Consider the following 17,969-nt stretch of genomic DNA (forward strand, 5'->3'; position numbering starts at 1 on the left):
TATAGTAATGCTAGTGGCTGCAGTACAAAGTGGAAGCCTAAAATGTCCCGCATTTGTGCTATCTTTCAGCAGATGAAAGAATTGGCATGAGCTGTGATACCTCAGCGCCTACTACCTTAAGATAATTGATGACTAAAGGAAAAGCACCTTAGTCATCCATTGCATAATGTTGGTGAGTTGAAGTTGTTCAATATACTTTATAGTTGCATTTACATCTACATATTCAAAAGTATTAAGTCACCAAAAAATAAATATTTGTCATCACTTTATTAGCTCAATCTCAAACATAAATTCAAGCATAACCTTGGACCAGAAAAAGAACTGCAAACAGAAATGACTAGATATATAACTGCTAACAGCAATTGAAAATTTAGTTAAGAAGTTGAAGCCAAATGCAAAGACAAAGGTGTATAGCAAATCATGAGGTGTGACTACAGAGACTGTAACCTCAGCTCAACTAAGCAGTAAGCACCTCTTTTCCTTGAGGGAAGAAGTTAGGCATTGAGCCTCCAAATTGTTTGGCTGAAGGCAAAGAAAAAGTCAAGGGAAAAGGACATTAAAAAAAAAAAAAAAAAAAAAACGTAACTCTTATATATAACAAAAGAGCTTATTCATGGAGAAAACTTGGTAAGCAAAGGATAAATTTCAAAATAAATAATAAAGAGTTGCTTCATTTGCTATGTAATATACTCTTCACGTAAATACTGATGGAAAGGCAAAACAGAAATTTGAAACAAAAACAAATCCAAAACATTAAAGAAGTTTCAATGGAGTCTTGGTCAACAAATTATAGTGGAAGGTGTTGTTCCATTGGCCTAAAATGAAGGTGTTGTCATTGTTGGCAACTTAAGTGGGCTTTGATATGGAAATTAGATTGAGAGAAAGAATCCAATCAAATAAAGAAAACTCAAGAATCCCGTTTTGAGGGCCGCCAGCGTGATCAACCCCATCGGATGGCAACGGGTCCGATTGAACCGATTGGAGGAGAGCTCACGACCTGATCTTCAAACCAACGGGGATGTTCATTGGAGATATCTAAGTTAGTCCGATTGGTACGCAAAACACTCCTTGTTTAAGTCGATAGGAACACGAGTTGATTCAAACCCGAGTCCAGTGATCAACCCCATCGGATGGTCATCCGAGGTCCGATGAGCCGATTTTGGAGGAGAACTCACGACTCTGACTCAAACCAACGGTGGGATTGTCATTGGGCGAAGTAGCCGATTGTACGTAAAACACCCTGTAAGTCGGATAGGAACTCGAGTGATTCAAACTCGAGTTAAATTAATCATAAAAGGAGAGCAAACCCAGCAGAAGATGAGGACGTGAGGAGCGGGAAAGCGGGAGGTCGAACGGAAGACGTTGGTTGGCATGGAGATCGAAGCATGGGAATAAGAAGTCTTTGTTTCTGAACAAGAAAGAAACGCGAGAAGAAAAGAAGGGAACATGGGTATGGCTTAAAGAGAGAAAACTGAAAAAATTGAAAAGAGAAAAAAAGGGTTGGAGCGCAGGGGGGGGTGGGCCCCGCGAAGCAAGACTATAGCGGGGATTGGTGCGGACGGAGCACAAATAAGGACCAGCAAGGGAGCGCGGGGGGGGGTTGGTGCCCTGTCAATGCAAGACATAACAGGAGGGCCGGGAGGACAAAATATCTAAGAGGAGAGTAAAACGAAACCCAGTGGGTATTATTCCGTGGATGTAGGCAAGGGGACCACGAAACTCGGGGCAGCAGACCCACCACATGTGGGATTTTGAGACCGTTCACCCCCCTCTCGGGTCAATGGGAATAACGGAGGGAACTAGGAAGACAAAAGTAAGACCTAGCTGGGTTTACTACTGCCTATCTTATACCTATAAATATTCATAATATTTTGTATTCGTAATGCAACTGACTATTGGATGTTATATGGAACAAGTTAACCTTACCTAAGAAAGTTAACGATTCAAATGCTCTTACAAATGTGTTCATCCTTTGATGAGAGCATGTGTGGAGAACACTCACATTGAACCACAGTATGAGGTGGAACTTGAATCAGAGGCAACCAGATAATCAAGCCAACAGAGCAGGAGAACTTCTTCCAACGGGCCTTTAATAATGAAGAGGAACCCCTATTCCATTGTGTGAGGGAAAGGGTAAACCAGTATTGGATCAGTCTAGGGGCAAGCCTGACCCCACCATTGCTAGTGCAATTGCAGATGTGGGTATATGTCATCAAGAGAGAGAATGTAAATTCAGAGTCACTCAACCTTTGGATCCTCTGGCCCATCATTTGATGAGGAGGAACACAAGTCAAATGGCACGTTTGATTATGGTGGTCCTGATACTAGTGGTGATGGCATGGTAAGTGGCGGCTATTAATGATGATCAAGGACGTGGCCCGCAGTACCAATACAATATGGAGGACAGTAGAATTCAACATGTTTCACAGGTGAGTAGTTTACTCATGCCGCACAAAACTATGACTATGGTGCCATTACCATGTACAAAAACATAACCGTCGCTCACACGGATGGTTATAAACTTAGGATGAGGAGATGATAAGTAAGACCAAATGCTTTGAAGTTTCAGAAGCACGAGTATGGACAATACTATTGAGTGTGTGCAGTGTGAGCATCAACCATGGCATACATTTCGTCCTCACCATGGCTCTGATTATGGCCAGGAGAGCATTTACTATTGGGTAGTCACAATCTCAACATGGCCATCTCTATTTATCATCAGTACCTCTCCATATGCAGGTAACCTGAACACTAGATCAGATATTGTGTAAAACTTCTTCTAACTCACCCAATCTTGCAACCATAGTTCCAACATCCTGGTCGCAGTGGTACTGTGTCAACATCAATGCAACCACCTCATAAATACCCCAAGACTTCCTGTCTTAATGCTGATGAAGATATATTATATATGAATTATGTGAAACAATATGATTGATTATTTAGCAGCTTGACATGGGAATGGCACATGCAGAAGCAATCTTGCTTTGAATGAATGGGATGTCCGATTGACGTATTATTATTCAGTATTTCTGGAATTTCAAATCAGAAAGATAGATACATTTATGGTTCAACACTTTGGTCATTAATGTTGATGTATAAGTGACTCAAGCAAGATTATGTTATCCAAATCCACCACCAAGATAGGCTCATTTTCTTAGAAATAAGCCTTGGGTAGAACCATGCATGTACTAGGTCCTTGATCCCATGGACTTCCTATGTAAAAGGCCACCTTTAACTGCCATGACTATGAAAATTAGCTCCACAGTTTCTTTTAGATCTTTTTAGTCAAATCGATTGAACCATTGTTCATTTTGATTAAATGGCTTTAGTTGTCATGTGACAATATCCCCCATGAGTTTTAGCATCCCCCCTCTCCCATGAATTGGCTAGGGAAGTAGTGTTATACTTTAGGTTGAATTAGCTTTTCGATTCTATTTTGGACTTGTGTAATTGGCCTAAGGCTCTCCATCTTTAAAACACCATCATGGAAATAGAACGCAGTAGTGTTATATTTTAGGTTGAATTAGCTTTCCGATTCTATTTTGGACTTGTGTAATTGGCCTAAGGCCCTCCCTCTTTAAAACACCATCATGGAAATAGAACACAGTCCAAATTTTCAAAATTAAATGCTTGTACAATCTTATAGCTGCTGTTCTTGTCTTCATTTCCACCCAGAAGAGTTCTCTGATTAGTGTTTCAAGCCTAAGCTGGTGAGATTAGTTGGACCAATCGACTCCTTGACAGTGAGAGGTCTGGGAGGTCCTCTTGACAATTTCTCTTTGACCGGATTGAAGATCATCCTCTCCATAAAGGCTCTTCAGGTTTGAGGCCCAAAAGAGGCTGCTTCCATTGAAGATAGCAAGTAGGAACTAGGAACTCCTCAAAAGAATCTTCTAAGAAAATACAGGGTATTTTTTGTGAATTTTTATGCCAAGCCATATCAACCAACAAATCATTGTCTGCTTTGGACCACATCATCCATAACCTATCCCTAGCCTTCGATCCAAGTATCTCATGATCTCATCCACATCAGACAATTAAAACTCTAGAAATCACCATATTTCTTCAATTTGAATTTCCCCAAACCTGAAACAAAATTCCAGCAGAATTAACCATCAGTTTTTCTCACAAATTAAACCACCGTCCTCCCCCCCCCCAACCCACCCCAACCGCAAACAGAGAAAAAAGTGAGTTGCAGTCATCCCTGTTAACAGTTCCAACCAACCATTGCAACCCTAACATCCAAGGAAGACCTTAAATTCCTCAAAACCCTATTTTGCAAACATCAATTCCAGTCATCAGTTTTTGTCCAAACTTGGATGGAATCTTGGTCCCAGCCCCCTTGACACTCAATTCTAGCCTCTTCCCAAAGTTCCAAACCTAAACTGCAATTCCCAAATTTTGAAACCTTCATCCTGTTTCTGCCCAATTAGAGTAGTTTATGTTTGAGATTCAGTTAATCAGTCCTCAGTCTTGTCTAAGAGTGCATCATTCTGACTTTTTTAAAATGGAAAGGATGACAGATGTATCATGAAGTCTACGTTAAGATTGATAATGTTACATGTTTCCATTTCTAATGGTTACTGAAGTTGTTTTACATCAAATGATAATATGATTGCTTTCTACCACTATGTTATGTACAGCATAGGGTATTTGTAGACCGTTGATACATCATAGCATTAACAACATACAGTCTGAAGTCAACCTCCTACTTGGACCTAGTTTGCAAAATTTGATAGCCTCATTGTGTTCAAAAGGCTCAAATTAGGTTCCATACAACTTGTAGAACCAAACAGCTCAAAAATTCACCGAGTTAACAAGTAGCCTATCGAAAAACAGAACCAACTCAGCAAAATGACAAAATCTTGCTGAAAAATCAATCCAGCTTGGTTTTTTGGGACACCAACTTTGAGACTGAGCTCTTGAATTATGGGCACACCGATATTCAGCTGAGAAAAATACATGAAAGAAAATATTTCCAATTTAGATACTACCTTCACTTCACAGGGAGGCACTACTTGAATAAACCACCAAAAGTTTCACACAAGGTTAACTAGAGCATCAGTTGTTATTATCCAATGTACCAACAGTCATTCATTGCTACAGGATTCTTTATGCTTTCCTCATGTGTATCACATCTTCCTCACCTTGCCACTCGAATGATCTAAGCCTCCAAATTACCCTGAGCACCTGCACCAACTGGATCGAGGGAGAAAGGCTGATGCAATCTCGCAGCCGCATGAAGATGCCATGAAAGCCAAGGCTGCACAACAAAGGCCTTGAGGAGATCGACCTGTATCAAGAACTGAACCGATACCAAGATTGCTCTTGATCCAGCACGACATCCCATGGCTAAGATTTAGTGGATGGTGAGCTAAGCATTCTATAAGCCAGCTCATGCCCTTCCTACTTTATGGATTTGTCCGTTTAACATTCTTCCATATTATATTATGGAAAATCCTAATAGCTATTGCAAGCTGGCCACTTAAACAAGTCAGAAGATACAAGATCTTGCATCAACACCATCCAAGCTTGGACAGCAAAGCAAGTTGATTAGGAAAGTCTTGAATAAATATGTTGTTGCCCATCTATTTAAATTATTAGTCTATTTGCTATCCATCTATTTTAATTCACTAAAATATTTGCCACCTACCTATTTAGGTCATTAGCGTATTGTATTTACCCTAAATTAGAACTATGTTATGTCATCTTGCCTAAAATGTATTGTTCCATTGCCTTTATATGTAGCCCCATCTTGCCACTCAATAATCATCTACTAGAAGAAATAATTTCACTCATGCTTGAGTTGATATAGGACCTTCAAGAGTTCTTGTTTGCAGCACTAAAGAGCTTCTCATTGTCTTAAAGAACGACACTCTTTTCATTATCCTTCTTTTCTCTTCTTTGCCCTCCATATTAATCTTGGTGATTCTAAGTTTGCATCAGACAGGATGGAAGTACTACCCACACCGACCAGTATAAAGGAATGAAAAGTTACCTGCGTCTCTCTTGAGCATCAATAAAGTAATTATAAACCCTCAGCATATCCCATGCAACAGCTTTCTGAAGCAACACAAGTAAAACAGGGAAAACACAAAATAACATTAGGAAAGAACAATAACACAATAACAAGGAATGATATTCAATGACTTTGCAGTAAAACCAACTACAGAACCCCTGAAACCTCTCCCTAGTTTTTTTTTGGTTTTCTTTAATTTTTTACGTGGGGGGGGGGGGGGGGAGGTTGGAGGCATTAAAAACAAGAAATTCTCCATTCACATGAAGACAAAAGAAGGAAAGTACCAACCCAAGTATCTAAGGGGAGTACTTACAACCATGGTTTAATAACTCACACGATCTCGATGACATCTTGGGAGATGTCTTGCTTTTTCAGTCAAGTGAGACAAGATGAGTGGCGAGACGAAACATTTACCAAATCCTGTCAAGATCTTGCTCATATCTCATATATACTGGTCATATTTTGAATATCGCGATCATATCTCGGATATCTTGACAACATCTCAACTACCTTGGGTATATCACAGTCAAATCCCAGTGAGATCTCGCTAGTATCTCTGATATCTCGATGAGATCTCAATTTATCATGGAATTTTACTGTAATTTTATGGCCATCATGTCTTGTGAACTTTGTAAATTTGAACATTGCACCAACGGGCTGTTATCTGTAGATGAATTGGCGGGGGGGGGGGGGGGGGGCACACCCACTTCTACAAAAATTACACGTAATACACTATAGTTTTTTGAGTTTGAATAGATTTTATAAGCATGCTTCTTCAACATATGGGTTCTAAACTTAGGGTTGAAAGGGAACTCACATACAATTGTTTTTCTTCAATCTAAGGCCACCACCATGTTTAAAAAGCCCAAAAATAGGCTGGACAGCAAGTCTTAGCCTCAAAAGACCCTTATTAGTCACCGAGTTGGGCTGTCAACTTGGGAGGAAAAAAAGATTCCCTCAACTCGCCAGCATGGTTTGAGGTCTTGCTAGATCTCCTATTTTTTAAGACCTTGATATGAGGTCTCATGCAAGTTGGATTCAATAACAAAAAAATTACACCATCTTGAGTCTCAACCGAGATCTTGGATCTCGCAAGATCTCGGCTCAACCTGGTCTTTATAAATACCCCATCCCAGTCAAGATGAGTCGACATATCCTGATCTTGACCTGTCACAAGTCTTGAAACTTCTTCCCCCTTTGCTGATTTGGTGTTTCAGCCCAATTGTTTGCCAGAAAGTTGGCTTGATTTCTACCTAAGTTGCATCAACAAGGATTTATTGATTTTGAAACCAATCTTGAAGCAAGGTGAGTATTCTTCCCAAACTTCATTTAAATTAAAAAATAATAATAATAATAATAAATAAATAAATAAATTGATGGAGGTGGTGTTGGTGGAGTTGGAGGAGCTGCATTGATTTTACTCTTGCACTCTCGTGATGTAACTTACAAGTACACCAATGTTGTAACATGAAATTAGAACAACTGAACATCTTTGATGTGTTATTTGACTTTAAACCCCAATGCTTTCATTTATATCAAGTAATGGTTGTATAGATCATGTTTCATAAGTTTGCAGTTCACTCCTTCAGCATATTGGTTCAAAGTTATGGTCAACTTGAAGCTCATATATTCATATTTTCACGAATCTAAGGTCAGCATTGTTTTAGAAGGTCAACATAGGCTAAATACCAACTTCCAGCCCTAATACCCGCTCGAGGGCCGAGTTGACCGGGAATTTTACCACATCTGGGCCAAGATCTAGATTTTTGAGGGACTACAATCCCTGTTGAGACCGAGATCTCAAATCAAGCTCACTGAGATCCCCGTTTTTTGGCCCAACGAGATGGCTGGAGAAAGCAATTTCTCAAACAATGGTCACAACGAAAGTTTTCAAATCCAGAGTTAGCATTGAACCAGAAAGCATGCATTCCTAACAAAGCCCAATGGTTTTGATAAGTTTCTAGAAAATGAATTAGAAAACTATTCTAATCTGAAAAAAAAATGAAAAAAGGGGAAAGAAAAAAAAAAAAGAAGAAAACATCAGGCTGAACCGGCAGTTTAATGCAGCCTACAAAAAACTGTAAAAACCAGATGGTTTTGTTCTGGTTTTATTAGTGCTTGGTGGTTACATGTCCAAGCTGAACCAAAAAAGGTCAACTAAAATTCCCAAACAACACTCATAGAGGTTCGAGTCAGACACTCTAAGACTGCTTGAGATGAAAACATTACCTACTTAACCCTCTCAGATGTATATAGGTATAGATTCACTATTTTCAAGATAGACCCTTAAAAATATCTGCCTGCACGGCTACACCACAGAAGCAGGGAAGGTGCTTTCCTTCAATCACATTGTCCTCCTGTGGTCATTCAGTTTTATTGTTACAGTATAAGCTATATTCCTTTAAATAATAATGCAACCAACATTAAGAGCTCTCAATTTATAAGTCTTTTTTTCCCCTTTCATTGCAGAAGAGGGCTCAAGGTGAGCAAATTGGTGGGTGCTTAATTTCTGAAATGATGTGGTGCTGAGGATGTGAGGGAACAGATGAATACCTGCCACCCTAGCTCGAGAAAGAGGTTTTCCTTGGCTAGTAAAGTGGGTGTAGCATGTATCCCCAAAAGCCCGCAGCCTCGAATCTGCAAAACTAATCAAACAAAAGATTAGTGAAAGAATTTTAGGATATGTAGCTTGTAGAAGAATCTATAGGGAGTTCCATTCATCTGTAATGAACCATATATGTGTGTGTGTGTATATATATATATATACACTTAACAAATTTTTCTTTAATTTTAAATATTGAGTGTGTAATCCCATCTGTAGTAGTCACACACTCCATCCACTATTCCACATTGTCAAAATGTGTTATTTCCCCTTTGTTTCGAGTCCTTGAGGGTGAGATCCAATCACTCTAGATGGGGGTTACACACTTTCTTCCCTCTTTTTCTTCATGTCTTAAGTTCCATGCAATTAAGACCCTGCTAGCATGCACCCAATTCCCATTCATTTCTCATTCTCCATGATTCCCATTCATCCATAGTATGAGTCTTATTTTTCATGTGTTTCACTTGTTTATGTCTTTCGTTACATGCCGAGCATTATTCATGTTTTCTATGATGTTAATGTTCTTACAGACTTACATATTCCGAATATGTTCAAGCTTTACAAGTTCTCTATGTATTCCACATGTAGCCATATATGTCACTACAATTTTGCATTTTCTTCTTTGGTTATTTTTAATTTATGTCTCTTACCATATAAATCTCATCATGCTTCCCATGTTTGTGTCATTATTGTTTATAAATTAATTTCTCACATGCATAGGCACATACTGAAGAAGTAATTTCAATCTTGCAGTTCGATTCCTAGTTAGTTCATATTTTCTGCCTGCACAATTTGCTCATTGAAAATATTAAGGTCCTTTCTCCTTGAGGTTAATCAAAATGCCCTTCAACAAATTCGAATTCAGCTGAAGTCCAGTTCGTAGTTAGTTCACATGTTTTTTTATAATACTCTATGAAGAACAAATTGTCTACTGTGCATAGTACAGTAGCACTAGATCTTTTTAAATAAAAGGATCAGTAGCATCAGATCAAGCCACCCAATAGGAACCAGAAATAAAATTTGTTGCTAAGCAAATCTTCTCCAACAAATATCCGATGCCATTCCTAAAAGTAACTGATACTACCAGTACGCAATCAAAGATATAAAAGAAGCTACACATGTTTTCCTGGTACAAATAGTAAAATCCCCATTACCTCCAAATTTCTGAGCATTTGCTGCCCAAAAGCATCATCTGGAAGAATCTGTGAAACAAATCAGAAATAGGTTTAAGTGACACTCAGCAATGCATAACATCACGAATGAGGCAGAAAATCAAGAGGAAACTTGGAAGGAACAAATAAACAGTACAGAAGTACAGAAGTTTCACAAGAGGTAGGACCTGCTCATATAAGAAAAATGTGGCAGTAGTGAATGTTTTTGAAGCCCAATCAACTATGGCACGGGTAGAATCTGGATCCAAGTAAATTAGAACGCACTCTGCAATTATGAATGTTGGCAGGCTGATGACAACATCAGAATGAAGCAGCTTAATCATTCCCTGACCAAGAATGCTGACTATCCCAAGTCTAACAATGAATAAGTTAAGTGCTTTTAAACGGCAAAAGAAGTTTCCTCGGTGATATTGATGCAACACTACAAAATCAAAGTAAGATGAGAAAATGAAGCTTAAGCAACCACAAAGCACCATTGTTGTGCCTACCAAAATATTGTGACCTTAAAGTTCCCTACGCCTATGCTACACCTTCGATGTGAAGTATGTTCTACTTATTGTTGGCCTATGCTACACCTTCGGTGTGAAGTATGATCTATTTCATGAAACAATAAGTATTGCACATTGACAAGTTTTCAGATTGTACAAGGGAACACAGAAATTTGTCAGATAGAGGAAAACATAAGGTCTCAATTATGTGTTAGCTAGAGGAGAATGTAAGATCTCCATTAAGAGCTGAGTTTCTGTTGCTGTCATTGTATTGCACTGAAATTGCTTGTATGACTGCATGTAAGCACAAACAAGGGATATGAAGCACATGAGGATCCCTGCTACTGTGGATTGCATACCACATCTCTCTGGGGATGCTGTTTCCTGACTCAAACCTCAGCTCACTAGATGGCATTGGAGCAATCACTGCACCAACCGCCGAGGGCTGACCTCTATATGCAACCAAATTTTGAGCATTCACGTTATTTTCCAAATTATTTATAATACTTCTGATGAAAGGTTTAGAATCAGATCTAGCAGCCATGTCAACCACTAGATCAAAATCTAATCATCATATCTGACATCCGATCTGACCCCTATCTAACTATCAGATTGGGACATCTTCCTTTCCATTAGTAAGCCTGCTACCCACAGGCCACTACAATCCACCGGAGCCGATTCTTCCTGCATCAGAACCCAACAACTAGCATGGAGAGTTGAGGTACTTCCAAGGGATTGAGGTAGCAAAAGCCAAAAATGGTAAGTTTTCACAATAGAAATGTATGATAAATCTTTAAACAAAACTATGACTGCATTTAAGGGCAACTGATTCATAAATGAACACAAAGAGCAAGTTGATAGTGGACTAAAGCAAGTCACGTGAAGACCCTCGAAGGCTGGGATATATACAAAATGGATGAAAAGCCCAATTTACTACCAAGAGCGTTAGCAGGAGGTATTTTCAGTCAATAGAAGTCCAGAGGATAACCTAATTCCACATAATATAAGGTAATTATATGTCCCAATTGTGTTCCTTGTCAGTGTTTTACATCAACAGGAAGCAGAGAAAAGTCAGACATCCAAGAATTTTTGAGGACATTGCCTGAAAAATGCAAGTCATTGCAGTAGTAGTTCTCCAATTGTGAATCTTGATAGATTAGGTAGAAATGACTCAGTCAGGAGAGAAATGGGGGTTAACAGAGAAGTCGTTGGATAAGTAATGCACAAGAAAGGATTACTGCAAGAAAGAGACCTATCACTGGAAGACAGATAATTAATCAAAGTATTCCAAAGAGGCAAGGAATACCAAAAATGCTATAAAGCCAGAATGGGATTGTGGCATGACTGATACTTGGATAAGTACAAACATGGCACTCACTCCAGGACTTTCTGATACAGATTACATCTAACTTATGGCTTATAAAGCGTACTCCCTGGAAAGATTTATCCAAAAGCAACATGACAACTCAAACCATAGATTAAAAGATTATGGATAACCAGAAGCACAGAAAATTGTGTTTATCACAGGGTCATGATATTTGATAGCAGAGGAATTCATGACCAGGCGATCAGACAAAGCACTACATGAGAATCAACCAAATCAACATATAACAAGCAATCTTGTCAGTCCTAAATCTATTTCACAATTAAAATTGATTGCCACTTTTTTGAAGTACAGTTTGGCGAGGTTGACATAACAGTGTAAAACTGAATCAGCAGAATGGCAGGCATTATGCTTTGCTAATACGATGTACTTTACCATAGAAAGTAATTCCAAGTCATAGATGGATGGCATACAGCAGCTTGAAATGTCTTAACTTTTTTAGAGAAGAGTACTATCGCAATATCTGTTAGGAACCCCCTAACTGGAATAGGTTTATAATACGGATTAACCAAAGGAAGAGCATGGGTACGTTTACAGAACAAAGATAATTAGAAACAGACTTGGTTTAGTGGTGCCAGTCACCCCCTACAGCAAACACTGCCCAAAACAACCATAGAATAACCAATAGCCTCAAGTCACATTTCCCCCCTTTTCATCCCTCACCAGTAGCAGTTGGTTATGGTACTCCATTCTTTCCTCCACATGTCCTGCTCAAAGAAACCTGTCATTACCACCCACTTTGAAACTCACCTTGTCCTCAAGGTGAGGTAATATCAGAAGCTTATTCTTCACATGCTTGCCGCATAACCATGCCAATTCGGCATCCTCAAAAACCAGGTTTCTTTCTTATTTTCCTTGTTCTTTAAACATACATGTGTTCTTCCTTTGATTAATTATAAACCTATTATAGTTCGGAGGTTCCCAACAGTATCACTCCCCTAAACTTACACTCTATTCATCAAAACATCCCCATCATAAGTTTGACCTTCAATCCAAATTTCCCCCAAAAAATGAACTCCTACTTTTTCTTCTCCCCTAATTTTTAACTATTATCTGGTTCTCATCAATAATCTTTCTTCCTTTCTGTTTTAGTTCTTCAGCACCCCATCCATTCCTGCTGGCAACCCAACGAGCAGCCCGCTCATGCTCTCACCTCTCCTAGTCCTCTATCCCCTGCAACCCTGCCCCACCAATGCTAGAATTGTGAGAGCTGGCATGCTGATCTACCACATCATCATGAAAAAGTGAAAAAGTGAAAGCACCCACAGTCAATTGATATTAAAGAATAGAGCTATATTTCCATCCTCACCAATCTTAAGACTTTCTTGCTATAAAAAACACAAACAAATGAGGAGAGCTTTTTGAGAGTCAGCCTCTCAGCATCACCACTTCATTGTTGGCAATGCCAGTGGTCATCTCTGCTTCCATTACCGTGAAGTTTCTGAAACACAAAACTCTCCTTTCATGCTGGGAAAGTTGTCTTTTATATCATAGTAGTCTTCTTTGCATTTCAATTTCTGGGCCTTAGTCATGCTGGTGTATGTTGTTCTATATGATTAATAGGTTACTACGAGGGTAATTTGGCCCTCTCAAAGCAGTAGAGAGAATAAGAGGTAAGACTTCACTTTTTTTTTTTTTTTTTTTTTGGGGGGGGGGGGGGGGGGGGTCAGAAATGGAACTTCCATGAGGGGAGTTTGAGTAAAGAGACAGCAAGTTAAGGGAAGTGATAGAAATTGTCCCTATTTTTTATTACACTCAACTGCATTATGTTTCCTTCTTACCGTCGGTTACATTGAGTTATAGAATTTAGGTTTGTCTAACTGGAATCTGAGTTTAGTTGTTACTTGTTACTAGTCAACAATTAGTATAAGTTTTTATTTTACTTTTTTATTTTATCGGACTAAATTGTTATTCTCTTTTCTCTGACCACAATCACAGGCACTGGTTTCACGTCTTAGTTTCTCTGCAGAAATCAAATCAAACTGGGAGGCAGGTAAAGAATGAGATAGGAACATGCAAATACTTAACATCATGAAAGGACCCTAAAATATGATAAGCAAGAAAATAGAAACCCAGAGACCATCTATTTCTCTACAATATCCAAAAAATACAATGCAAACAGTAACGAGCAGTTGATATAGGGATGAGATGAACAAAAAAGCACACCTCGGATCCAACTGAGCATGACTTATGACATCATCCAATTGTTGTATGTCACGCAAATCAACAGGAAGTAGTTTGTAATGATCACTTATAACTTCACCTTTCTCTGCACATTCAAGCTGTTTATAAGTAACAAAACAAAGAAGTCAATGATCAACCTATTCCAATACAAACACCAGAAGTTGGTTAATCCCAAATTATGCATGGGTCCATCAGAAGGCCCTAATTACAACAAGAAATACTAAGATTTCAGGAGGGAAGCATCATAAAAAAATAAATTTGTGTCATTATGTACAAAGACAAAGGTAAAAAAATGGCATGCTGCAAGTTAAAGAGGAATTGTTTCCTGGGATTTTTGTTTTTTCCTCACTTGTAAGCAACAAGAGAGCACAAGAAAAAACTGGGAAGCACCTTGAGAAGTTTGACTTTCCCCGTGACTGATTCTAGTGGTGCCAAGATTCCTTCGCCTTTCCCAAGCACGCATGGGTTGGAGAAGTCGTAGCTCAACCTTCTGTTATGAAGTTATGGAATTCCGGCTTCCGCTTGAGGGTCCGAGCGCCGCATCTTGGTCTCGTGAAGAGCCAGATGTTCTCACAAAAGTGACAGCTCCTTGTGACAATAATGTACTGTCTGGCAAGAACAGCAAAGCAACCATGATCACCGTCTATCTATTGGCCCTGTTGTTGGCAAGAGGGTTTGGTATATCATCTGAGAGATCGAACCCAAGTTGGAGCTTTCGTCAATTCAGTCAGATACAGGATCGGAGCGAGCAGAGCCTGAGAACAGGGGGAAGCTCATCATAGAGCAGTCTTCTGCAGCTCTAGTTTGAGCATTTAGGGAACATTCTCACCTTTGGTCTTTTTTAGTCGAAAACAAGCCTTCTACGGGTTGGAAGCCTCTCCGTCTCTTCGGGCCTTAATTGACCTCCAACACTTTGGCCCTTGTCAATTTCTTGTCGCTCTACCATTGCCTAGTCCAGAAGGTTGGGAAGTTCTTGGTCCAGGAGGTATCAACATCTCTCGCATACCTCCCATTAGAACTTTTGACCGACGACGAGGCTCCTCTCACAAATATCACAGACCCTTGCCGAATCTCAGCCATTCCTTAGTTGTTCCTAGGAGAATTCCTCCTTTACTGAATCTCTATTCTACTGATCAAACCCTTTTCCGTCATTTTTCCTATTTACTTTGGTTACCTTACCTTGCATAGAGAAAGCTAGTCCATCCTTTGTGCGTGACTCATGTCGAGTGCTTTTCTTGAAGTCTGGATTGAAGATGTTGATTGATGGGAATAGGTCCTCATCGACCAGCATCACCATCACCCCTTTTCCCTTCTCCGGGAACTTGAGCCTATAGTCCAATATAGCTTTCTACAAAGCTATCGGCAACACAAAAGCATTGCCTAGTATTGGGTGTATAGGTGTTATGCCAATTGCAATACCTATTCCCCTTAGATGAGGCATCTTCTACCAGTATACTAAAACAATATGACTGCACATTTTCTTTATAAGTGCCATTTTCAAAAAAGTATAACCCCTCAGATTTTGAGCAACTCATGTCCAAATGATAGGCTGGTACCCAAATCCGGCAAAGTTGTGTAATCCCTGATCAATGGTGAACCAAGTTGATTCCATGACTTTCCTCGTGACTGATTCTAGTGGTGCCAAGATTCATTCACCTTTCCCAAGCACACATGTGTTGGAGAAGTTGTAGCCCATTTTCGATTTCATTCTTCAACCTTCAGTTTTGAAGTAATGGAATTCGGCTTCCGCTTGAGGGTTCAAGCACCGCATCTTGGTCTCGTGAAGAACCAAATGTTCTCACAAGAGTGAAAGCTCCTTGTGACAAGAAAAGAAAAAGAAAGAAAATAAGGTGTCGGGGTGATCTCGTAGTTCTTGGTCTGTGAAGATGCGTTGTTAGGTGCTCCTTTTTCCAATTAAGGCCACACCTAATTTGTGCTCGAGAAATAGTTGTCCATACACTAATAAGGAATGTATAGCTTCTCGAGAAGAGAGGAGCCATGGTGGTCCCATCCAGACAGCCCGGATCCCACGAGTGAATAAAAATTTGGATCTACGTTGGATCTCACCTGAATTGCCCCATATATCCTCTTGAGGAGAAGTCTAGTTTCAAACTCGGTTCGAACAGGAGTATGCCATGCAAATGTGCCTTGGATGATCCACATCTCTGGGTTAGGTGCTAACAAGCACATTGAACTATCCATATGGCTAAGAGCCCTCACAGCCCCTCACAGCCCCTCACAGCTCAAGCACAACGATGCAATTATCAGGGGCGTTTTATTATACAAAGTGAAGGCAATATATTGCCCAGTGGTTGGGGGTGACACGATATTTGCAAAATATCGACGATATATCACCAATTTATCGACGATATATTGTCATATGTTGACGATATAAATGAATGTTGGTCGATTTTTTGACGAATTTCACTCTGATTTTTTTTATATTTTATCTCTCCTCTCCAAACTTCTCTAGAGCCTCTCTCTTGTTTCTTACACTTTTCACCGTATTTTGGTTCAATCTTCGACATCTACAAGTACATCTTGCTTCGTTATTGTCGGATATCTCATTATTTCTGCCGATCAAGAGGGATTTTGCATTGATCTACGAGTTTTTTTGTCTCACAGGTAACCATTCTTCTCCAACTAATTTTTGACAAAATGAATGCCATAATGTTGTTGGATGGTTATGAAATTAAAGTATGTTGAATACCGTGATCCAATCTACAAGCTCATGGAGTCGGAATTTTTTTCGCTAAGTAATTTTTTTTTTTATTTTGAGAGTAAAAAATTAAATTTTTTACACTGAAAATGATTACTTTTTAAGTGATATATCAATTATATGATGATAGAAAAAACATATGTGGAACTCCATGAGCCGATCTACGGACTCACGGATTTGAAATATTTTTCCACCCAATAAATAATTATTTTATTTTTTAAAAATTATTAAAATATTAATAAAAATATCAATAATTATGAAAATAGGGGAAAATGGGGAAAAAGGATTTGAAAATTATGGAATAATTATGTAAGTATTTCTTAAGTGTTGCCCATGTGGCTTCATTGCCGGTTTTGATATAGGCAACCTATTTTTTTGCCTGAAAAAATTTATAAAAATTCATTTTATATTTAAAAATAAAATAAAGAATTGCTATATATACACTTATGCTTAGGTACATGAGTACATCATACATGATTGTTTATTTATGTAGAGAAAATTATTTTGGTATTGTTTAGTGACTTATGCAATCATTTTGAATGCAACAGTCATCATGTCTCTAGTGGGAGTTAGAAAGGGAGCTGGTTCTTCACAGGGTGGGGGGACAGCCACGACCACAAAGTGAATGGGACATGCCACAACCACAGGGAGAGCCAGAGAAACCAATAGAAGGAGGGAGGACTAACCCAACATGGCTATATTGTGTGGATATTGATGGAGATAAGAATAAAACACAATGTAATTTTTGTGGGAAGAAAATTTACTCAAGTGGCATCAACAAGTTTAAGGGTCACATCATTGGGAGTTCAAAGGATGTGACCATATGCACTGAGGCCCATCCAGATGTAGTGAAGGCACTTAAGGATTTACAGAAAGCGAAGGGGAAGAAGAAAGATGATCAAAGGAGAGTGAACAAAGCACTAGATGATGCGGTGTAAGGACCATCATCATACAGAGATGATTCAGATGATGATCAAGATGCTGATGTAGCGAGAGATTAGGAGGAGAGGACATGTGGTGGGCCATGGCAAAGAGCAAGGGATTGCACCATCAGAGAGTAGGATAGGGCCAGAGCTAGAGCTTCAGGAGCTAGTCCCTCTAGGGCTGCAGGGGCTAGACCATCTAAATTCTGGGGAAAGGGTGGTGTATTTGGCATGTTTAGCAAATCACAGAGTTAGAGGGCCCCTCATACATCAAGTCCAGCAGGACTAGCACCATCTGATTATTCACGCCGTGGGGACCCGATCATGGAGCACGATCCTAAAATTTTCAGGAAGAAGGGGCCAAGCAGCCCAAGATTTCTGGTGCATGGAAAGGCATGGGCAAGAAGGTTAAAAATGTAGTATCAAAGTGGATGTATTACAGTTTCATTCCAACAAACATGGTGAAGGGTCCATACTA

At 39.3% G+C, this 17,969-nt stretch overlaps 1 protein-coding gene across 1 annotated transcript in view; it reads right to left on the reverse strand.

Annotated features, from left to right (window-relative positions):
- Nucleotides 1-17,969, reverse strand: part of LOC149029349 (leucine carboxyl methyltransferase 1 homolog) — a 47,387-nt gene that overhangs the window by 10,886 nt on the left and 18,532 nt on the right. The window contains exons 6-10 of the mRNA XM_089141578.1: nt 13,832-13,934; nt 9,961-10,081; nt 9,776-9,823; nt 8,573-8,656; nt 5,999-6,063 (exon numbers count right to left, since the gene is read on the reverse strand). Coding sequence (XP_088997704.1) covers nt 5,999-6,063; nt 8,573-8,656; nt 9,776-9,823; nt 9,961-10,081; nt 13,832-13,934 — 421 coding nt within the window. The remainder of the gene's footprint in view (nt 1-5,998; nt 6,064-8,572; nt 8,657-9,775; nt 9,824-9,960; nt 10,082-13,831; nt 13,935-17,969) is intronic.

This window comes from Hakea prostrata, chromosome 1 (assembly GCF_041222555.1).
Source record: "Hakea prostrata isolate BN-2017 chromosome 1, UWA_Hpros_2, whole genome shotgun sequence".
NCBI lineage: Eukaryota > Viridiplantae > Streptophyta > Magnoliopsida > Proteales > Proteaceae > Hakea > Hakea prostrata.